Source organism: Meriones unguiculatus, chromosome 1, assembly GCF_030254825.1.
Source record: "Meriones unguiculatus strain TT.TT164.6M chromosome 1, Bangor_MerUng_6.1, whole genome shotgun sequence".
NCBI lineage: Eukaryota > Metazoa > Chordata > Mammalia > Rodentia > Muridae > Meriones > Meriones unguiculatus.
The window spans coordinates 41330683-41355614 of NC_083349.1; the positions used below are offsets into that span (position 1 = coordinate 41330683).

General features: G+C 44.2%; 1 protein-coding gene and 1 pseudogene across 1 annotated transcript in view; both read right to left on the bottom strand.

Moving 5' to 3' along the window:
• The window catches only part of Pgm5 (phosphoglucomutase 5), a 159921-nt gene that overhangs the window by 6363 nt on the left and 128626 nt on the right, over positions 1-24932 (bottom strand). The window contains exon 10 of the mRNA XM_021627444.2: positions 21286-21420. Coding sequence (XP_021483119.1) covers positions 21286-21420 — 135 coding nt within the window. The remainder of the gene's footprint in view (positions 1-21285; positions 21421-24932) is intronic.
• LOC132653761 (glyceraldehyde-3-phosphate dehydrogenase-like) lies at positions 1639-9185 on the bottom strand (annotated as a pseudogene).

The window sequence follows — 24932 nt, forward strand, 5'->3', positions numbered from 1 at the left end:
AGTTTTAAAACGTGGCTACCAAATCTTCGGCATGTCTTACATTAAATGGTGGGTTTGCAGCTGGAATCTGGCTTAGCAGTTAAGGTTCCTTGCTGCTTTTGGTTCCCAGCACCTGTATGGTGGCTCACAACCATTCATAACTCCAGTACCCAGGGATTTAATGCCCTCTTCTGGCCTTCACAGGCACCAAGCATTCAAGTGTCGCTCATCCATCCATACAGGAAAAACACTCAGACACATAAAATAAAAAACAAAGAGGCAGGTTTTCTTCTCCCAGCCTTGTGAGTTGTTAGTGGTGAGGAAGCTGGTTAAATTAAGATCAGTGATATTGACAGTCAAGGTCATGGTGTTTTGTTAGGTAAGGAAAGAGTTAAGAGCTGAATGATAGAGGACACTCCATAAGAGAGTGGGTTGACTGCCCATATAGGGTGAGGTTGGCACTATTTCCAACCTGAGTGCAAACTAGATAAGGCATTTAATCTCTTGTGCCTTACTTTCCAAATTGGAATCTAATAATAGCTCCTACTGCCCAGAGTCAGGAGCATGAAACAAGATGATACATGACTGTACTTAGCAAAGTGCCTGTCACACAGTAAACATTCAATTAATGGTAGAGATTCATGCATTAATAATATTATTATCAAATGCTTCCAGGCAGTTTTAAGTCATGATACTTTTGCAAGCATCAAGAACCTCTCAGATACACAATGTCTGGCTGGCTCTTTTCTCTACGGGCCAGCAATTAAAATTCAGCTCTGCAAACCATACCCCGTCTGCCTTTAAACTGACACCAGGCCGCATTTCAGAGCTGTTCTTGCAAATTAGTGCTAATGAGTATGGATGAAGGGATCTTTTTCTCAACTCATCACATAGCAGGGGTCCTCTTGGTCAACACATTCCACAGCTGACAACGACATTAAAAAACCAGGCTGGCACGGTGGTTACCAGGAAGGCAGATGTATACACAGCCTGTTTCTCAGCAGCATCCTACCTTGTGGTCAATACTCCGTCAGTGAGGGGGCCAAGAGGCCTCACCCAAGTACATATGTAAGTGCACCAGTAGGATTCCACACATGCGGTGCCTTTTCACTCTTCCCTAAGCAGATCTGGACATGAGAAAATATGTCCCTCCACCCCCACCTGGCTGGGCTTAGCTCACAGGCAATACAACTGCCTCCAGCTAGGCAGGGAGTTGAAGTATTGGCTTTGTTTTTGAATTCTGACGTTTTGATTCTTCTCCAAAAGTTTTCAGTAGTGGACACTGAAGTTTCCACTGTGAATCCAACACTGCTCTGAATCCCTGTGCTGGGCTCATCTTAATAACGGCCTCTGAGGGGATGGCATTCTGTCACTTTCTAGATGAAGAAACTGAAGTCCAGAGGCATCATGTTAACAGGCTGAGAGTCACAGGGCTTGCTAGTGCTCTGCTCTGAGCCTCGAAGTTGGGCTATAACCACTCATCCATATATAGGAAACTTTTTCTTTTCCGAAGTCTGTTGTTGTTGTCTTGGTTTTGGGGGTAGAGTGACAGTATTCGAGAGTAGGGCTCCCTAAGCCCCTCCCCTTATTCTGGGGATCTGGGATGGAAATTGTGAGGAAGATGCCCAGTATTGAGGGCTAAGTTGGGACCAGGACTCCTCAGCAGCCAAGGGCTTCTCTTTTGCTCTCATGTCCTTGCTGCGGTGGGTGGTCCAGGGCTTCTTGCTCCTTGAAGGCCATGTAGGCCATGAGGTCCACCACCCTGCTGCTGTAGTTGTACTCATTGTCATACCAGGAAATGAGCTTTACAACGTTGTCATTGAGGGCAATGCCAGCCCCAGCATCAAAGGTGGAAGAGTGGGAGTCACTGTTGAAATCACAGGAGACAACCTGGTCCTCAGTGTAGCCCAGGCTTTCCTTGAGTGGGTGCTCAGATGCCTGCTTCACCGCCTTCTTGATGGCATCATACTTGGCAGCTTTTTCCAGGCAGCATGTCAGATCCATGAAGGACACATTGGGGGTAGGAACACAAAAGGCCATGCCAGTGAGCTTCCATTCAGCTCTGGGATGACCTTGTCCACAGTCTTTACAGCACCACTGGACACAGGAATGATGTTCTGGGCAGCCCCATGGTCACAGCATGGTTTTCCAGAGGGGCTATCCACAGTCATCTGGGTGGCAGTGATGGCCTGAGTTCTTCATAGTGCCAAAGTTGTCAGGGTTGATCTTGGCTGAGGGTGGGGTGGGGTAAGCAGTTGGTGATTCAGGAAGCATCGCTGACAATCTTGAATGAATTTTCAAACTTTTCCTGGTTTACACCCATCACAAACATGGGGGCATCAGGAGATGGGGCAGAGATGACAACTCTTTGGCCCCACCCTTCAAGTGGGCCCCAGCCTTCTCCAAGGTGGTAAAAATGTAAATAGATTCCACCACACACTCAGCACCAGCATCACCCCATTGGATGTTAGCGGGATCTCACTCCTGGAAGATGGTGGTGGGCTTCCCGTAGATGACAGGCTTCCTGTTCTCAGCCCTGACTGTGCGGCTGAATTTGCCATGGGTAGAGTCTTACTGGAACCTTAGACCATGCAGAATATCCACTCTGCCAGACAGCAGAGTGGATAACCTGGTAACCAATATAAATCTGTTTATCTAACCTTTACCATGGTGTCTCAGGGATGAGGCTGGAACCACAACGGTAGATGCAGCCGTCTCTGGAACAGAGAGGAGCCTTTTTGTTTGGTTAAGAGTTATCTGAAAGACTGTCCTGCGAAAGGGTTCTGCTTCAGGTATGGCATTTGAAATTGGCCCTTAAATAATTGTGAACGGCTATAACTCCAGCTCCAGGGGAATCCAACAACCTGCTATGGCTTCAGAGGGCACGGCACATGTGTGATAAATGGACATACATGCAAGCAAAAATACCCACACATGTAAAATGAAAGAATTGTAAACTGTCACAACCACACACAGGTTTATTAAATTTAATCTACTTGAATTATATGTAACACTGATGTTTGCGCTTCTGAGAATAACCTGATGTACATAATAAGCCTGTTGGCAGGCTCTCTTTGGCACTACTGTTTCATGAAACTGAAGACTTCTCCTGTTCCTTTTAGAATATTGACCATAAATGAGTGCCACGTTTTATCAAATGCATTCTGTGCTTATTTTGCTTTGCTTTTTAACTTAATTGCCTTTGCGATAGTGTCCGAGCCCTTTCATTCTCTGCCCATGGTTAATTTTTACATGTGTTCCGGTGTCATGAAAAGAATTTTATGTTTATGTCACTTGGTGAGGTATCTACATATGCCCATTAAGTTGGGTGTGTTAACTAATCTATATTAGCACTAACAGTATGTTTGCTTGCTCTAATAATCACTGATATATTTAGAAATATTCTAGGATCAATAAGGATGTCTTCGCTTTTTTTCTTATGCTTTCTCCAGTCTTTTGATTTGGAGTTTTACATTTATATTTCCTGGGAGAAATTAAACCTGGTTTTTATTTTGAAGAGTCCCTCTTTATCTTTAGCAATGAGTTTTACCTTAAAGTCTACCTTATCTGAAATGACTAATGCTGTTTTGGTTACTAGGTGTGCGAATACAGACACACACACACACACACACACACACACACACACACACATACACAAACTTCTCAGTTTTAAAAAGCTCAAATTCTGAATTTTTTGTTTGTTTGACACGGCTTTTATATTGCATCCTTTGAAAATATCTTGTGTGGGGAATGTGAGGGGCCGAGTGAATGTGCATTGTCTTGCATGGGCACAGCCATGCCAGGGACCTCGGTGCCTTAGAAACATGCAAATGGCAACAACATCTTTCCCTTGTCAGGCTCAGAAGGATGGCAGAGCCTATATGCGTGAATGTTGAGGTGTGTGCAGAAACTATCAGCCACAGCTTCCTCCTCAGGAATGACCACAGACTAAGGCTACTCCCAATAGAGACCTCCTACCCAGATTAGCTAAAGCTGCCTCTTGCTCAGCTGGGTACCACAAGCCCACCCCTCCCCCTTATTCATCTGTGTATAATACATCTACTTTCTTGAGTCAGATGTATCAAGTAAACACCCCTGGTTTTGGGGTGCTCCTGTAGCTGGTGCCTGTCATCACACTGAGCACAGACCACCCAGTTCCAGCTTTTCTGTCTGTGTGTCTGTCCTAGTTTCAGTCAGGTTTTCAGGACCAAACCATGCAGGACACTGACCTCTCTGCTTTTATTCCTTGTTGTGCTTTATTCCAAAATCCATCTGGGAAAATGCCTCCCCGACACAACACTATTTGGGGGAGGGTTCTTAATGTGCGGCTCAACTCATACATTACTTCTCTGTGTCAGTTGTTGGAAAAGACCTTCCATTTGCTTTCATTTTACAAGAAGAGTCTCACCACACTGGGAATTCTAGACTCTAAATAGTTTTGTTTCAGTCCTTTGATTTCCAGTGTTGCTGCTAAAAATTGTCAACCAAACAGTTCCATGTTTGTCTTTCGTTTTCTCTGGCCTCAGTCTGGTGTATCTAGACATGAACTGATCATCAATTGTACCTCAGTTTTGCCCTCTAGTTCCACTGGACATATGACCTTCCAGGTTTTGCTTGTACCCCAGTGCTTTCTTCTTCCCTTTTGAAACTAATTAATCATGTTAGACTTGTTCAAGTGACTTTCACAGCTCACACCCTCTCTCTTCTATGCCCCTCTCTCCAGCTGTATTGTAATCTAGTTTCTTCAGGAATATTTTAAGTTCATAATCTCTTTTGTTGTGGATGAAACTATTATATTTTAATCTGAGCTATCATTTTCAGTTCTTTAAAAATTTTAACATCTTGATTTTTTGTATTCTAAAGATTTGTTTATTTTTATTTATGTGTGTGTTTTGTCTGTTTTTCTGTGTGCGTACCACATGTGTTCCTGTTGCCTAAGGAACCCAAAAGAAGGTGTTATATCCTCTGGAATTACAGACAATTATGAGTCACTTTGTGTTTGCTGGGAACTGACTCTGGGTCCTCTGAAAGAGCAGCAAGTACTTTTAACTGCTGGGCCATCTCCCCAGCCTCCAACATTTTGATTTCAAAAACAATAATCTCTAGTTATTTGCTGATGACTTTCTATCTGGTGTTTGAATTCTACGAGTACAATGAAAATAAGTGCTTTATAGTCTTGTCAGACAAACTCCCACACCGGGGGTCTCTTGTAGATGTCTATAAGGTCTGCTGATTACGGTACGTGATGCTTTGTCTCTTTAAGTGACTTGAAGACTTCAACTGGTTGCTGTCCATCTTGCTACTGTCGGCTTCCTTCATCTCCTTCTGTGAAACTTCTGGGGGATCCAGTAGTTCTTGGGCTGTGACTCTTTCCTCCCCACCTTTATCATGGCTCCCTTTGTCTTGACACCTGGAACAGGGGTTGCCCTGAGGATCTCTTGCCTTGGTGGGAACTTTACCTGCTTTTCCTGCAGCTACATAAAGCTGCCACAGGTCTGTCTCGCTGCACCTCTTTAGCTAATCCTTTTCCTAGCAGAGCTGGGCAGTAATAAGGTGGGCTGCCCTCCTGAGCCCTCTTGCTGTCACCTAGTTCTTTAGCATTTCTCTCAGACAGGCAAATGTCCTAGACAGAAGGGTCCTGCCCCATTTCCAACACTCTATTCCCTTGTTTCTGTTACTGCCTTATGGAACCAGTGTTGATGGATGCCTCCAAAAGGATGCTTTTTTTTTTTCCATTTTTTTTTATTTTTTTTTTTATATTTTTTTTTCAATGCAGTTTATTCAGGAACATTGAACAATCCTCGGACCCCGGGGAAAGCCAGCCCACAGCTTAAATAGCCTCTGGGTAGCCAACCCAGGCGTGCCACGGGGGCAATGCAGATAGGTCCACATACATGGAAGCAAGCCAGATCCTCAGCCTTAGCCAAATGTGGAATTGTTCATGACAGAGAGCACTCACCATCGGGAAGGTGGAAGGCAGAAACCAGCTCCATCTTTAAGGCATAGCATTTCGCAGCTCTCTACAGTTCCCCCTTTTTGTTTTAGACGCATCAGGCAAGAGTAGAGGTCTGATCTCTGATATTAGAAATAAATTGGGACTTTGTACAGATGTTCATTTAGGTGTCATCCACCCAAAGAGCATCAGACCCGTCCGATACCCAAAAGGATGCTTTTATGGAAGTCTTTTGGTTTGTTTTTGCCGTCTTATTTTCAGACAGTTTGAATTAACCAGACTACTGCTACCTGAAGCTAGAAATTTTTCATGCAAGGCTTTTTATATTTTGTAGTCATGTTACTGCCAGCTCTAAAAATAACAATATATATGAAAATCCAAATATTTTTATTCTTTTAGGATCAGAAAATCTAACAACCTTAATGCCACATATAAATATAACTGGAGAGAGACCAGTGTCCCCCAGTTCCCATCCCACTCTACTGTCCTAAACTCATGCCAATCCACACTCAGGGCCTATGTTAGTTGGTCTCTGGGTTTGTTACCATGAACAAGCAATAATGGAGCAGAGGCAGTAAAATATTGCCAGTGAGTGAGTGAGTGAGCAAGTGAACATGGATTATACCTGGATAATTATATATCCAAAAATCTAGAATATCCTAGTTTAAATTTTTTCTTTTTTTCAACACATAGTCTCACTATGAGCTTGAAGATGACTAGGGAAGTCTGACAGGTTATACATGGAGCCCAGAAACCTTTAGTGGGGAGGGGACTGAGATTTGCCCCTCTCACCACATTGTTCCAATGATGCAAACTCTCAGTATGGACTACTCAGAACTGACTCAGATATAAAACTGTTATCTACAACTGTCCCCATGTACCCCAGTCCTTCCCTAGGCTATGCTACAGCCTGAAAAAGCACTGTGAGACAGTCTGTGATTATTTTCTTAGGTAAATATATTTTTTTTATTCTTTGAGAATTTTGTGAAAAAGAAAAAAATATATACTTTCCTGTCAAATAGTCTATTTCCAATGGGTGGGTAACTAAAAAAATTATAAGGTACTAGAAACGTTCTTTGTAAATCAAAACATCACAATAGCAAAACTCTAAACATCTGCAAATGATAATACTAGGAGCCACATATTTAGTATGGATAGACCACAGAATATGAAGAAGAAATGGTGGAAGTCAAGTGGAGAAATATAGGGATAAGTCAAACGAAGAGTGAGTAGACTGCAAAGAGATATTCGGATGTTACTGGTAGGTCAATCATTCCTCTGGAATATGTGCGTTTTGATTTATTATTGATACTTAAGTTAGAAGCCAAAGATGACCAAAACAGAAAACTGTATGTGTTATTTTGATAAATAAATATTTGTAAACAAAAGAAAAAATGGGGGAAAGAAACAAAGACAAACTACTGTGAGAAGGATGAGCTGAACTGAGCTGCCCAGGCCCTGGAGAGTTTTTACTGAATGAAGCCTTGAAGGTGCCAGCTCCTTTCTCCTCCCACCCGAAGAACTGCCAAGGCCAAGGCAAGAACCTTCATTGCTTCCATGTTGGAGGCCCAGTACCACCATGTCCTTTCAGGCCAACCTTGGGTGAGGCCATCCTGGACTTGGTAACACTGCTTCTCTTGGGAAGAGTTAGCAGGATCTCTGCACAGCAGCTCTCCCAGAGCCTGATCTCGTGTGCTAGTCCTCATGCCTACACGATGCGGCTTTCTAAGAGGGCTAGTCCTCTGGAGGGGATTTGGAGACAAAGGGGGTCAGAGTTAGACCTGACTTCCTGCTAGTCTGGAATTGTGGTGCTTGAGGAGAAGGTGCTTGGAGGATGGGTTGGTTTTGGTAATTTAATACCAGACTGAAGGGTACTCTGGGTACTCCAGGTCATTGTTCAGAGGTGGAGGAGCATTCCTCTCCTTTTTGGTGTCATGTAGTGCAACACCATAGTTAAGATGGTGGGCTTGTGTCCAGAATCTAGGTTCAAATACCAGTTGTACTATTTGTACCCCACAGATTATTGAGGTTTTCAGGGCCAACGTTTCCTCATATGTAAAACATGGCTTGCTATGGCTACCAATGTCATTGGCATGAGGTAGGAATAAGATATGGCATGTAGAGACCCATAATATTCTACATAGCAAATACATGGCTATATGCCAAGGAACACTATTACTGTTTTTCTTGAAGAAGGAAGCCTGCATGCCAAGATCGTAAGAAGAACCAAGAAAACCTTTCATCTAACTACGGCACGATCTTCATCTCCCTTTATCTCCTCCCTTTATCAAAGTAAAGTTGATTTATCTTTTCCAGTGAAATATAAGATAAGAAAGAGATTAAGAATATCAGAGTTCTCAGTTCTTTGAATGAAAGCCTCTGCTGTCAGGGATGTGCCCAGCCTGCTTTTTGTCCCCTGCACTGATCCCTGGAACCAGCCACAGGCAACACCCTCAGACTGCAACTGGACCAGACAATGGTGAAAACAGTGGAGTCCGAGTGTCACATCTGTGAGCACATGTTCCTTACGGACACACCAGCTTCCTAGAGCATCAGCAAGGATGGTTATGGTGAGAACGGGCTAGCTCAACTTCTGGGTTGAGGGCCAGAAGCACAGAGACTGGAGAACTCCTACCACGAAGGCTGCTTGAGTCTCATGAAGCAGGCATCACAGCAGGGCACTCATTCATACCATGGACTAAAAAAGATGGGGAGACACCCACCATGGCAAAGGAGTCTTCCCTGCAGCACAGAGCCATCAGTGGGGTCCACAGACAACCACTGTACATTTTATGAGTGTACTTAATCATAGGGGCGTGGATTTTTTTTCACGTTCTGTGCCTTTAAGAGTCAGCTGTCATACAAACCCTAAGTGTTTTAAATAATTGCCCTTTTCCTAGTAATGCAAGTTGTGCTAGACTGTCTACCAACAAATTTAGCAAGACTTCCGTGTCTTGGAAAAATATCAAATTAGAAGTTTCTTCACTTCATCCAGGGCTTATTTTGAATCTCCCAGCTTAGCTAAGATAGCAAGCAAAGAAAACAAGCTCACTTGTGGATTGACACTGAGGTACGGTTTCCATGGAGACGCAAAGTGAAACTGATCTTCTTGTTTCCCTTTTTGTGAATTGACCCGAAAAGCAGTGATGTGTTTTCCAAGATCCTCAGAAATACTTCGCTTGTTGGATTGTTTTCTACACTCTTGGTAATTTTCCAGCCGTGGGAAGAAATGGCAGAGGCCAGTTACCTCCATAAGCACATGGTGGTTGGGCTGGCGTTTGAGGATTTATCAGGAAGGAGAGCCAATCCTGTTAAGCTGAGGCAGAAATAAGGATCTCAAAGGTCACCTGCCGAAGGCCTCTCTAACTTTTAAGTACACATGAGTCACCTGCCAGCTTTTGACAGTACGGATCTGCTCAGTAGGTCTCAGAGGGGGCCTGAGCCTGCAATTCTAACCAGCTGCCTGCTGCCTCGAATCAAGAATTCTTTAGGTAGTGAAAGTTCCACGTCATTTGATAAACATTAAAAAAAAATGCTTGTTTTGTAGTCCCTTATCAATTTTTACTTCTTAAAGGTGAATTTTCAATAACTGCAAATTCTGAAGCCCGTCAGTATGAATTAGACAAAGCTAACACAAGTGCGCATGGACAGCTGATGTACCCACGCACAAACACCTACAGGGTGAAGGCCAGCATGACACGTACAGCTGCAGAATCTCAGGACTACATCATCAAAGTGTCTTAGCATTTTGGGAACGCCACACTGGCCATCCTGACTATAGCTCCTGAGGCTATGCCTAAAAGCAAAGTACAGAAAGCAAGGACAGACTCATTGCTTGTAGGAGATACTGACTTTGGAAGTGGATTTAGGAGTTACCGTTAAGGCATCTGTATTTGCCTGAATATATGTCTATACACCACACACAGGCCAGAAGAGGGTATTGGATCCTCTAGTATTAAAGTCACAGACAGCTATGAACTGGCATGTAGATACTGAGAATGGAACCCAGGTCCCAGGGAAGAAAAGGCAGTGCTCTGAGCCATCTTTCCAGCCCTGCAATTTTACCTTTTATAAAACGAAGACTTTAGACAAAGACATTTGGATACTGCATCACTAATGCAACCTGAAACTCTGTAGCTGTCACATTCAGGCACTGTACGGCAAAGGTCACATGATGCAGCCCTTGGTCTGAACCTGGCCTCCGCTCAGTGTGGGTCTGGCCTATGAACTAAAAAACAGTTTTTATGCTATTAAACTGATTTTTTAAAATATCGAATACATCAATGGCATGTTAAAATTTGAAATTCAAGTTGCAGCCACCCATAATATAATTCTATTTGGGATCCCAGCCTCACTGATCTGTTCGTGTATTGTTCCAGGATATTTGATCACACTGTGAACATCAAGATTGTGTTATTTACTGGAAAAAAAAAAACTGTTTCTAGTTGTGATTGTGCTGCGGCTCAGCCCTAGCACACACCTTTAATCCAAGAGCTTTCTGCTTAAATATTGTAAACAAGATTAAATAAAGTCAACCATAGGTTAAGAGGCAGCGCAAGCAACCAGTTGACAGGAAGTAAACATAGGATTATTAAGAAAAAAACCATAGACAGTAAGAGAAAGTCAAGAGGCCAGATAGAGAGGTGTGCAGTCAGGAGAAGGGAAGGACATTGAGTTTGAGGGATCTTTGAGCAGGCATGGGAGAAAGAGAGAGTCCTGCTCAGAGCTAAGGAGGGAGGGTGCTTTCTCTGCCTCTCTGAGCTGGCAGGCTTTCACCCCAGCATCTGGCTCCGGAGTCTATATTGGTAAAATTGAAATGATTGAGATTTTTTTTAAAAACAACAATACATGCCTAGGTTTTCTTTTGCAGCAGTCAAGAAGTTGCACACAGACCATGTGAATAGTGTCCCGGGTTGGACTGTGCCCATCTCCCCATCATCCCTACATTGTACTTCCAACCGCCATGCCATAGGTTGCTATCGTCCTTGGAGACCGAAATCATCAAGGTAAACCAAGATCACTAATTCTATTATGGCTTGTGCTGTTATTTGAATTTCAAATGTCTGCCAAATGCCCATTTTTTAAAATCCCAGTCTCAGTCCATGGCACTTAGTCCACACGAAAGCAGAGTCTAGCAAAAGAAAGTTAGGACACCAAGCACCTGCCATCAAAGGGGATATTGTGACAATTGCTCCCTCCTTTTTTTTTTTTTTTTGCTTCCTGCCCAGTAGGAGGGAAGCAGTTTTACCCTGTCACGTGTTTCCCACCTGATATGCTGTCTCTGCTAGAAGGCAGTAGAGTCAACCAACCATGGACGAAGGCCTCTGAAACCAGGGGCCAAAACAAATCTTTACTCCTTATGAGTTGATTACCTCATGTATTTTGTCACGGTGATGGAAAGCTGAGTAACATGACTAATGTTCTTATATAGAGAGGTTGATTTGGACATGGAAACACACAGAGGGGAAATAACGCCAGAGGCAGAGAAGACAGTTGTGTTCACACTGAGAAGGGAGGCCCAGAACAACCCATTTCCTCAGAGCCCCTGGTTAAGTGGTTCTCAACCTTCCTAATTCTGTGACTCTGTAATACGGTTCCTCATGTGTCACCTCCAACCATAAAACTCTTTCGTTGCTGCTTCATAACTGTAGTTGTGCTACTATGTAAATCATCGTTTAATATCTGTTATGCAGGATGTCTGACAAGTGACCCACGTGAAAGGGTCATCCCACCCCCAAGCTGAGAAACACCGCCATAGAAGGCAACAACTCTTTTGATACCTGGATCTTGAACTTCTATCCAGGACTGTGAGATGCTGAGTTTCTCTCGTTCAAGCCACCAGCCTACAGCGCTCTGTTACATCAGCCCTTGCAAACTAACGCAGCTACCAAAGCCCTATGATTTACCGACAAACTTAATGGAGAAAGCTTGCTGGCCCCTGCTCTAGGAGACTGGTTTTTCTGCTCGGCTGTAAAGTTAACAAGCACATGCCCGGTAGCCAGCAATAGAGACTTCAGAAATTCTTCCTTGGATGACCCACCCTCCATCTCATACCCACTCTAGCATTTATGCTCATGTGTTAGAAATGGCCGACAAATGGCAGGTTTTCTTAGATAAATTGGATCAGTGAGCATGCCCAACTCATCATACCTTGAGCCAAGCCAGGGCAACGGTGAATGTGATCCACCCATGTGAGGAAACAAAAAGATGGTAAAAGTGAGCTAGTAAGGACTCTTAAGTTCATTTCAAAGCCTCCCCCCCAGCACAGCATGAGGAGAATGCCATGGCACAGGGCCTGGCACCTCTTGTAAGATCCAGGCTTTCAAACGTCATCAACTCCCACAGAAGGTGCCTTAGACACAGTTAGACGCTAATGGCAGCTTAATTCCAGTTCTTAAAAAATGTTACTATTTATCCAGAGAATCTTTTATCATCATGTGGGCAGAATCTTGCCCACATTGTTATTAAAAACATAAGTAATGGAGGAAAACTGGCATTCATTAAGCAAATTCATGAGCCATGAATTGGGTAGACTTTTTACACAAATAACATTATTATAAATTATTTGTTTATTTTTATTTTATGTGCATAGATGTGTTGGCTGAATGTATGTCTGCCTGACGGTGTCAGGCCACATGAAACTGGAGTTAAAGTTGGTTGTGAGCTGCCATGTGGGGGCTAGGAATTGAACTCCGGTCCTCTGGAAGAGCAGCCAGTGATCTAAACACTGAGCAATCTCCCCAGCCCATATTATTATAATTTTTTTTTCATAAAATAAAAGGTATCTGAGTGTCCCATTTAACTGATAGTATGACACCCAATAAGACAAGCTCAGCTGTGTGGTCTTATGGAACTGGGAACTAGAAGAAATAGGGCTGAAAACCACACTCCTGAATTTGAAGCTTGACCTCTGATCCGGAGACCATCCATCTAATGCTGACTGTATGTTTCCAAAAAAACAAAAAACAAAAAAACCCCACCAGACCCTTGTTGGAACATCTCAAATTTTAGCCAGCTGAAGAACTGGCTGGATTTACTGTTTTCAGCCTCTATGTTTATCCTGATACTTTGATATCTCAGTGTCTCACTGATATGACTGCCCTCCCAGAGCCGGCTAAGTCTTACAGGTTCCCCACAGCTTACACTAGAGGGCACTGTACTTGCAGGCCCTCTAGGTCACTTCATTAGGTTCATTCTTAGGCCATCATTCTCCTGCTCTGAAGCTCCCAAAGCCAGACCTGAGCCAGTTAGGGACAGGTTCTCTGTCCCAGAATGGAGTTTCCTGTAATTATTCAAACTAACTAGTCCTAAATTTGCTTGCCTGGCCTAGCCCAAATTTTGTTTGGTTTTGTTTTTCCAAGACAGGGTTTCTCTGTGTAGCCTTGGCTGTCCTGGACTCACTTTGTAGACCAGGCTGGCCTCACAGAGATCTGCCTGCCTCTGCCTCCCAGAGTGCTGGGATTACAGGCGTGCACTACCAAGCCTGACTCCCCTAGCCTACATTTTTAACAGAAAAATAAATAGAGGTTTGTTGGGGGTTGGTGTGGTGCTTCTATTTTGATACTAATTACTGGCCCTCAAGACCTGGTCACTGTCTGGATAAACCTATCCTTGTTGTGTAAACCTGACTAAGACATTACACCTGGTTGACCGATTAAAGGCTAAAACCTGGGCAGAGCAGAATGGGGTAGGTGTGGCTAAGAGTCCCAAGCTTTGGGTTCAAGAGAATCACAGGAGAGAGACAGACAGGAAGAGAGAAGGAAGGAGGACACCACAATGGGTTAGCATGGAGAAGAAACCATATGGGCCAATAATAGTGTGGAAAGATCCAGATGAAGACTACAAGCAAGTATTTATAAGATTATGGATGGAAGGTAGCCCAGATAAGGACGGTTAAGGCGGATGGCATTGGCTGGGGGCTGGGACATGGATGGGGAGGTTATTGAAATAGCAGGGATGGAATTATCTGCCTAGCCTAAGGTTTCCCTTTGTTCTCTCAGGTGCCCTGTGTACACTCCATGTGATCTCGTGTGGCATGTGTGTTCTCTACTGTTCAGAACTCTATGGAATAAATCATTTCATCACTGGCAGTTATCTCCTGAACTGGCTCTTTCAAATCCAACGTTAACAGAACCATCATTTTAAGCCACTCTCACAGTCGCATCTAACTTCTATTCCTAAACCATGAAGTATGGAGGACACAGGTTCCAGCCAACCAAACCAGCACCCCACGTGACAATGTCTACCAACAACAGGTGTGCTCAGAGGTGAGCCCCTCCCTCACACTCCAAACCTGATGTTCATTACCCTTTCTTCACTTTCCTTCTTCCTAAGACATAAGCATTCTGCCATCAAGATACCCCGGCCCCTACCCCCACCCTGAACTCCCTCTTGGATCCCAGCATCCCTAGGAGGCACAGACAAGAACGGGAGGCTCCCCCGATGTGTATCTTGCACAGGATGTCTCAATATGGCACCAGGATGGCAAACTTAAAGCCAGCCAAGAGCCTAAGGAGAGCTGAGCCAGCTGACTTCCTCTCCGACAAAGGGTGCTGTCTCCCATGTTGGTGCCTCACCGTGGCGAAGCCTGGCGCCAGCTAGGTGCCAGCTGATTATGCTTTGTGCAGGGCTTTCCACCAAAGGTCTCAGCCACTGACCAGTCCCGTTAGCCTTCGTGTTCCGTGATACACTCCTGTTTGTAGGCAAAGCCAATGATTTACTAGCCACACAAAAAGACACTGCTCCCAAGAAAGCCTGAGTCACCACCCGCAGCCACGAGACTCCTGCAGCTTTCTGTGAAAAGGGGCTGAAATTTTGTGGTGTTGTACTGCTGGGCTGGAACAAACATGATGCTAGAAAAGCCAGTTTGTGCTGGCCACAGCTCGTCAGACCCATTCACCTGGGAGGACAAGTTGTGACTAGTGACCTTCTGCCCTTGGATGACCAGTACACATTCATTCATGCTTTCTTCTGAGGCTGAGTAAGCGAGATCTTTTGCAGACACAAACAGTGCAGGGTTAACCAAGGGCTGGTTACACGTATGCCTCGGACACAGCAAAGCAGAGGCTCGAGAGAAACCTCTTCAGAGTTGAAACTGCATCTTAATTTGAGAAAACCAGGATAGCAACAGAAGGAAAAGATTTAAATGTTATGTTTTCTCTACACTCCTTTAAAAGCTACTTTGGGATTTGTTCTGAACTCCACATGTCGAGTTGACAACAGCACATCTCCTTTTTTTTTTTTTTTCTTTTTACCTTTAGGATTTCCAAAACCTTAAGCTAAACCCAACCTGATACCAAGGTCAAAACCCAAGTTCACCTCTTCTGTGTGTTCTTAACAACACTAGGGTTTTTTGGTTTTTTTTGACATGTTGTCAACTTGAGACTCTGTCATGAGATTTAGGAAAAAGGTCTCTTCTCTTTATACTGCTCTAGAGGACATGGTTCTGTTGTAGGACTGACATGAGGGGCATGCCTCTCTATTTTCTCACAAGTTTTAGGTAAGGTGAATTGAGGATGGGCAGGGCCATCACACACGCAGTACCCTGAAGAGAGTTCCCATCACAAAGGCTGGTTTGAGGAAAGGGCCTATTATCCAAAGTCTAAGCAGCACTGGTGTGTGACACTCTGAGAAACGCCAGCCAAACTCCCAGCCCGAAGCAGATCTTCACAAGTCATCAGACTCCTGGCCATCCAGGAGGCCTCTCAGCTCCAGGGAAATAACTCACAGAACGGCTGGGTCAGGTCCAGACTTCAGTGTCAAAGCCAGAGAAGGGAGGACTGTGGGCCTGGTGGTTCATTTGATTTTGTTCTGGCTTTTCTCAGGAAGTAACTCAACTCAGGCAACAGGAATATAAGAAATCCTGGACAACAGGGCTGGTGAGATGGCTGTGGGTAAGTGCTTGTTGGGCAGACACAAGGGCCTCAGTCCAGATCCCCACCACCCACCACCACCCAAGTTCGACCATACACAGCATGGGTACATGTGTGAGCACACACACAGAGACACACATGCACACTCCACAGAGAGACACACAGGACAGTGACAACAACAACAAACTAGATAGCCTATATAACGTTCTTCTTTGTGGCAGATTTGTGAAATGTGGGCAGTTTTTTTCTGCACCACTAGAGGGAAATCTAACCACCCACTAGCCTGAACATGATCTCTCTCTCTCTCTCTCTCTCTCTCTCTCTCTCTCTCTCTCTCTCTCTCTCAACAGAAAAATACTTTAAGACACTATGTTACTCAATCTCTACATCCTCACCCATATTTTAAAGTTATTATTTGATCCTTACAAGTATAGAGACATCTAGAAGAGCACAAACAGGTTATCCTTACTGGGCTGGTAGAAACATCACTGTGAGAAGCAGTCCTGACAGCCAAGCTGAACCTCTTCCCCTTCAGCTTGAGTTTATTTCCTCAAATTACATATTCATTAGCCATGGCGAACAGCTGGTCATCTGTCGCCACCTCGTATTATTTTTAAGTTTCTGAAGATGTCTGGGTCATCCGTCTCTCCCAAGGAAATGAGCCAGCTCCTTGACTTGGCCATAGAGTTTATAGTCCAACACTTTCACCAACTGTTTCTTCTCCAAATTCTCTCCGCAGCACCTCCCCCTCCTGCTCTGTGCCACATTATAGCAACACGTACTAAATTCTAAGGAGAAGGCAAAAATGAAGTATTTCCTCGTGGACTTCTTCAAACATGCGGCCGTTAAGACATTCCTGCACATTTTTTTTATAAATAACAAAATGGTGTTTTATTATATGCTTATTGTATGACTGTAAAATCATGCTCTCCTGCAGACATACAAATACACATGTGCACACACATTCATACCCAGACATTTTCAGTGCATCGTGAAAACAGGCCAAGTAATGCCTATTTGTGTCACTTTGAAGTCCGTCGTATTTTTAACTCTCACGTCATAAATGTCTCAATTTCTAATTCTAGTCTTCATGTTTCTGACTTACAATTACAGAGTGTTTATTAGCTGAAAAACACAACTGGTATGTATCTAGAACACCATCCTTTCAATAACGCTGTAAAAAGCTACTTGTTGCTAATAAAAAGTAGGGGACAGAAAACTCATCATTTGCCTGTATTTATACACCGGAAACGGTAAAAACCGTATTTGCTTTTGTTCCCAGTTCCCAGCGTAGATCCAACACTATGGGGGTTCCTGGGTGATGAGCGTCTGTGCTGAATATATTCCAGTGTCTTTAGGCTGGGGACCGTCTGACAGGGACACACATGTGGTTTGATAGTTTGCACTTGTGGTGACTTCCTGACCCCTAGGGTGAGTTCAACAATGGCTTTATCGATAAAATTTGAGTAACGAAGCCGCCATAAAAGAAGAGGGTTGGCAAAACCCTCTTCTTCAATGGGAAGGTGCACACTTAGAGGTATTGCAGAGGGAAGGGGTGCTGGAGGAGGCATGGAAACTCCCCACTCTTCCGCCATACCTGGACATTTCTTTCTTGGCCATCCCTGCCTGAGCTGTACTTCTGGAACAAACCAGCGACAGTCAAGCGGAGCCCTTTCCTGAGGTCAAGTGGAACTGAATTGAATTCAATTTTAATGAGTTCTTGGGACCCGGTTGATGTTAGAGACTCAAGGAATTGGTGATTGTGGAAAGATAAAGCTCTTTAAAAAAAATGTATTTATTTGTTATGTATACACTGTTCTGCCTGCATGTGTGCCTACACACCAGAAGAGGGCACCAGATCTCAGTACAGATGGTTGTGAGCCACCATGTGGTTGCTGGGAATTGAACACAGGACCTCTGGAAGTGCAGCCAGTGCCCTTAACCTCTGAGCCAGCCATCTCTCCAGCCCAGAAAGGTAAGTGTCTTAACTGCTGATCTAACAGCTCTTCACTCCTTGCCTCTTTCTCAGAAGCCCCCCACCTAAGACGACATGCAGGTCTACAACAGGATGGAAACGTGTAGCTGGAGTAAGCACACAGTCAGTTGCTAATGGCCAATCTCAACATAAATATTAGTAGATACCTTCACTCTCAAAGGCGCCCTGGCCTGGGCATTCTCTCCATAGACAGCAAAATGGCTCCATATTGTCTATTTCTGAACTATAAATTATTATAAAGACTGTTAGAACAAAATGGCAAGTGGGATTGGGCTTGACACATGAATTAAATACAAAACAACAACAACAAACCCCTCCTGGTGCTTTAGGTACTCCTCTGCTGGATGCAACTTATTGGAAATACATCATACCATCAGTTCCTGGGAAGGTCCAAACAGTGTTGGCTCCTTTCCGAGACTGGAGTGGGCTGGGTGTGGTTACATCTTGATTAGTCCCATGGTGACCTTCATTCTCTGTTAACCTAGTTCTCACTAAAACTGTCTTCCTTTTCCCTTTGGCTGTCTTTTTGCACTCGCTACTCCACCCATGGGCTCCGATGGACGGGGAAAGAAAGTGAACACAATGTTTGTCAATCCTGATGAGAACTGGGAGGAAAAGAATATAGAAACAGTCAGACTGTTTCCAGTTACCCATGAATTTCAACCATTTTGGCGCAACTGTTATTACAAATTTCCACCAGCTGCTTTGAGAGCTCATTAGGGGTCTGGTTGCCAGTAAAATTAAAGCAACTGTGTTTGAAAACTTGGTCAAATTTCAGCATCGGCTTCTTGTAGGGGCTTTCTTTCTTCATATACCAAGGACCAAAGCTGTGCAAACCTTCCTCATGTCTTCCTTCACTCACCACCAACTCATGGATAGAATATTTTAATGTAGGTTTGATGTAGGTAAATGATTACTTGACATCAACTTAAAACAAATGGCACAATTACCTCTACAAAAGGACACAGCGGAAACTCTAGCTGGAGGGGTCTAGAGTAACGTGAGCATTGAAGACAGCACAGGGTTTTCCAGTGAAATCACTAGGCTAATTTGAACACTTTCTCCTGAAGGCAATAAGTCCAAATGTTTAAACCTGCCTTGTTCTTGCGCTTGAATTATCTGAAAAAGAAACAATCTATGTGCAAAGTGAAATAGCCAGATACCAATAAGGTACCCTGAAGGGAACTCTGTCCTCACACAAAGTAGCTAGAATGTAGATAGCTGTAGCACTGCTACATGGGCAAAACATACATGATTGTGTCAGAGAACTGTGGACTGGAAAGCACTTTAACAGGTGTGTGTATGTGTGTGTGTTTGTGTGTGTACACACACATACAGGTGTATATTCTCTGCAATATAGGCGACAAAACTGAAGAAGTAGAATCTAAGAAAGTACGAACTGGTCGTTGCCTGTGACACTGCCTGTAGTAGTGACCCAGCAGTTTCTCAGTGTCACATCTTTACCTCCGTTAACAGTTAACTAAAGCCTCTTTCCCTCGGAAGTCTCAGAAGGAGAAAGCAGTTTGTGCTAGAAAGCAACAGTTCCCAGAAACCCTAAATTCTCCAGTGGAAGGGCCTAGATGGACCTGAGCAGACATTAACGAGGGTTAACTGTGCCTTCTTACTTCCCTTTTCCTTCCCTTCCTTTCCCCTTTCCTTTTCCTTCCCCTACTTCCCCTTCCCCAAGTCCTTCCTCTTCCCCTTTCCCTTCCCTTCCTTCCCCTCCTCTCCCCTCCCTTTCAATCCCCAGTCCTCTCTCCCTTCTTTCTCTTCCCCTCCCTTTCCCTAATGGGATTAGAATCCTTTTAAATTTTGACTATTATATCATGATCCCAATGCATTATGCAATAAGGGCTTCAGTTAGTGAGTCAATGATATGTGCTATTTTAATCAGGAATTCTATTTTAATACAGAACTTTTAGCTAGATCATGTGCTAAAATAAATGTGCTCAGCCCCATCCAGCTGGGGGGTGGGGGGAGGACTCTTCCTTGTATTAGAAAAGGAGAAAATGACTGGGATCCAAAGAGCAACATTAAGGGACTCCTCAGACATTCAGACTGGCAAACCTGTATATCAACAGGATGGAAAATATGCAGTAATGGGGATTAAAACAAACGCTATTTATGTTTTATTTACCCCCACAACCATCTAAAAGCGAGCCTGTGGAGAATGTTTGGCTTCAAGAGAAACCTTTTTCAAAAGTGCTATTTGCTTTTATGGACCACCTTGGAGACTCATTTGTATATAGAGGGGCCTAACGGCCTGGAGGGAGCCTAGCAAGGGAGGTAAATAAAAACAAGCAAGTGTCTTAACCACTTGCCCTGGGTAAATAAGGGGAAAAGAATGTTAAGGAAAAAAAATAGTCTCAAGGCAGAGTGACTCAGAGCTGGGAGGCCAGGGGTATCATTCCTCACCCAGTGTGGAGCTCCTGCCTTTCCTCTCTGGTCTCAGTGTGAAATGCAGAAGACAGTTTTATTCGGAAAGAGAATGTAAGTCTCCATCTAGTTCTTGCATAGCTTGGTACTATGTTGGGTTAAATGTGCTCACCAGCAAATTATTTTGGCAGAGTATGGCCCATCCCTGTATGAAAAGTTTGTAATCCTGAGAGGAAGGGCTAAATACTGATCACGGGCTCTGTCTCCTCATCCCCTGGTGATCCTGAGAATAGCTCTCAGGCCTCTACTTCCCTACCTGGGATGATTTTGCTCTCACAGATCTTTGAGTTTGGGGAGCAGGTAGAAGAATCCACAACACAGCAATGAATGACCAAGTTCTTTGATTCTCCAAAGAAACACAGCCTGAACAAGCTAAAGTGACAGGGAAAGCGATTGGCCCAAGGTGACAGATTAGAGCTGGAAATTCTGAACAACTGCACAATGAAGCAACCTAACTTTCTGCCCATCCACTTCTCCAAGAAGAAGTATGGAGAATGTGTCAGCCCAGGGAAGCACCCACAAAACCAGATCGAAGGGAAGACCGGGAAACAGGAGCTCCTGGCAGTGCCGCACTGGTGCACTGCATGCTGGAGTGGGCTCTTTTTGTCTAGTCAGTCTGTCTGAGTAAGTGCAGAAGTACAGCGATCTATGGCTGAAATGCTTGGGAGTGCTTCCTCAGTCTGAGAGAAGAACCCCAGAGTAGTATTTGTATGGTTATGTCAATGTCATGGTCCAGGCCAAAGCTTTCCTAACACCGAAACATTCATAATTTATCTCAGCACAGTCAAGGGTCTGATAAATCTGACTATCTTCTCTTGTGTATACAATAAGCACCCAGGTTAATCTGTAGGATGCTGAAGAGAGACAAAGTATTTGGGAAATTGTGGCTTAAACTCATCACAGATCCTGGAGAGAAATGAATTAAATTTGTTTGAGGCCATAGACAATTTGCCTTCTGTTGAAGCTATCAACGTATCTTTTCATTAAAGTCCCGCAGGAACTCTCAAGGGGAAGACACGAGTGCCAAGAACAAAGCTCTGCTTGTGTACCTGCGGTTCCTGGTCATGACCGCTGGGATCCCTCTCGTAGCTCTCTGCATACAGTCTGATGGTGGCCCGCACACCACTGGAGGAACTGAGCCGGAATATGAGCCGTGATGCATCTGAGAAAATGATCCTCAGGCCCTGAGGGCAAGAACATGGCAAAAGGCTCAGTGAGCAAGTGAATACACAGGCGTCGATACCATACATGCCACAGAAACCAGAATGGTTCTATACCCTGAAGCCCGTCAGCGCCATGCCAACTTCTAGTTGGCTCTGGTTGCTCTCAAACACAACGCTGTGGTAAACCAAAAGCTACTTGAGGTCATCCATTTGTTTCTTGATTCTATTTCTGTTGTTCTGCGGTTAATGCTGGCAGATGTTGAAGAGCCAAACTATGAACATATGCTCAGATTTTCTTGGTCTAGTGATATGAGAATTGGGAAAACAGTAGAGATAACAGGGATGGGGAACCATTTAGTAAATGTTCCCAAAGCCAGGGAGTAACCCTCAGAAATCTGAACGCACAGGGCTCTAAGCAAGGTATGTATCGCAACAAGAAACACTCTGTTCCTCCCTCCCGCTTCTGTAGGTTGAGCATTGCTATGTCACCCAAGCTGGCCCTGAATGCAAGACCCTGTCAAGAGCCCATATCACATGTATATACCAACATGCTGAGTAAAAGTTCCTCATTTTAAGGTTAAGGTTTCCCCCATATACTGTTGGGCTTAGCTTTGCCCTTCCCCATTCTCGTAGTGAAAGAAGTCTGCAAAGAAGTCCTCAGCTGCTCCCTCACCCCAGCTCTGAGCATTGCTGAGGTCAGCCTCACACTCTCAGATGATCCCTTCTTTCTTACCTGGAGGTGCTGGGCACCAGCTCGGGGACAGTGCAGAACTCCAGCCAGGTGAATTAAGTGCTATCTCGGACCAAGTGCTGTCCATGACTAATGTCTGTTTGTTTTCAGCTTTGAAAATCACGTACTTTATGTATTTTTTTCTTATTAGTGATGAGGAGAGTTAAAAATATGACCATATTTTCATGACCATAAGATCATATTCTGACTTCTGGTGGAAGTATGTTCTAAGTCGGCTAATAAAGTAAGTCTGATCAGAAAAAGCATTGGAGAGACTGGAGGAAAAGACAGAGTATCTGCCAGTTGCTGCTTCTTAAAAAGATATCTTAGGTGACCTCAATGTCAGACATTTTCCCTAAGTAATTTATCATTAAAATGTCCTCAGCCCTCAGCCCTCAGTTATGATCTGGCCATTACTAAAATCACACCATTCCTGCTCTGTAAATCTGACGGCCAGTTCCTTATTCCATCCCAGACCTTACCACATCTGATACAGGAGGACATCTGATCCCATCTGCCTAGTTTTCTTTTTAAAGTTTTGTCCCAGTCCCCAAACGCAAAGCTTTTGTTTCTTTTAGAGTTGTTCAACACAAACCAGCAGGAATCATCTCCCTTACTGGCAACCAAGTAATAGTTTTCATTTATTGGATTAACATACAAAGGTGTCTCTATGGGTTAAGCACCAGGCTGTGTTCTAGGTATAGAAAGGTAAAGACACAATGTGTGTCCTTCATAAACCTGGAGTCATCTATTACAACCATCGAAAACTGTCTCTTAGCTTTTGCCACCAGAGCATGGAACAGCCAACAAAACCTCACAAGGAGCAAAAGGACACATTTCCTACGCTCCAGAAAACACCTGCTGCCAAAGGATATTCAAACCAACCGCAGACCCCTCAAAGTGTCACAGCTGTGCTCACAGTGATATTTTAAAACTGTTACTGACGTGTAAGCCTACATTCTCATTGTCACAATACGGGGCATGCCAGTGTATAACTCACCACTCCCAGGATGAAGCACAGCTTCTCTGTAAGTTGATTAAAGCAATTCTAAGGCCAAGGAACTTGACACACCTGTTTTTGCAAGTGCCGAGTAACCTGCGGCTACCTTTTCTGGTCCTTTCCCGAACTCAACTCTTTGAGGCAGCTACCATCACACAGTGAGCCTCCTGGCCAGTAAGAGGTATAGAGGATTTCAAGTCATATTGAGTCATCTGTAATATATCCATAACTAAACATTTACAAATGAAATCTCATTCTCCCTCTGGTCATACCACATGTCACACACATAGAAGACCAATAGAAATTAGTAGGAAGGAAGAGATTTTGAACTTGGAAAGGTGAAAATGGAGGGAATGGCATTCGGCTGCCTCCTGGGACTAGTTTACCATCATCTCTCTTTCCCTAGCACACCAACCCCAAGAGCTTACTTGAGAATGAGTGTTGTTTGACAAGCCATTACGGGCCAGCAGCATCACAATTCTATTTTCGACATGGGATGCATGGCCTTTCAGACCCATCTGACCTCGGCCTTGCAATGCCATGTCCACGTATAAGAACAACGTCCCCTGTTGACTTGACCAGCTAGAATCACCTAAGAGGTACACTTGTAAGAGTGTTTGCAGAGTTAATTCTCTGAGGAGGAAAGACCCACTCTCCGTGTGGGTGGCACCATCCTGAGTGCTCGGATTCCAACTAATTAAAACAGGGAAAGGGGGAAAGGCGTCAGAGCACCAGCATTCCCCAGCAAGCAGCCTGGTGTGCCTGCTGCCATGCCTTCCCACCGTGGTGGGCTGTTACCTACAGCAACCATGATCCAAAACTAACCCTCCGCCCTTCAGCTGCTTTTTCTCAGGTATTGGTCTTAGAGCAAAGAAACAGAACTAATATGCCATGTCTGCCAAGCACCACCTCTATGTCTGAGTAGGGGGATTGGATTTCCCCAAGATCCACATGTTTCTTCCAATGAGCATAATGAATCTGCGGTCCAAACATGAGCCATGTTCTTGCCAGCATGAATCATTATTACTGTGAATAAAAGAGTAAGGCCAAAGTCACTATTAAACAAGACTCGCCAAGCTTCTTACCATTCCTCAGCTTCACCAAAAGAATAACAATAATGTGCCTTCCCTTGGTTTTCGTTGTTTTGTTTTTAGGTTGTTTCAGAAGTTGGCAACAGACCACCTATAGGTGAAATTCGTCAGGCCCTCTTTTTTTTTTTTTTAATCAAGTTTTATTGGGACACAGCCATGCCCATTCAGTTATGGATTGCCTGTGGCTATTTTGCATTACAGTTTTAGAGATTAATAATTGTGGCAGAGATCATCTAGCGCATAAGGCCTAAAATATTTATCGTATAGTTCCCTACAAAAAGTGTCTGCTGGCCTCGGGTATAAGCAATTACATCACGCACAGCCTGGAATATTTGCCCTTCAACCTTATAGCAGAAAACAGAAAACGTGGCCAGTTGCCATACCACAATTTCAGTGGAGGGAGATGACGATGATGAAGATGATCGGGGGTTCAGCCCCTCCACTTCCCAGCTGCTCCCACTCCAGCTACAGATGTACCTATATGGTGCATATTTGGACCATGTCCCGAATCAATTGACTTCTGACCACCTACCCCTGCTGTAAGTAGATTTAACGGATGGAACTAGCTTGCCGTTCTCAATCTCAGCGCAGGCTGCTACACCACACTGTCTTATAACGTCCCACTTCCATGATCCTGCAAGAATATTGTCGAAGACGGTATGAAGCTGGATGTGAGACATTCTCAGAAGCCAAGTGTTTTGAAAGCCTCTCC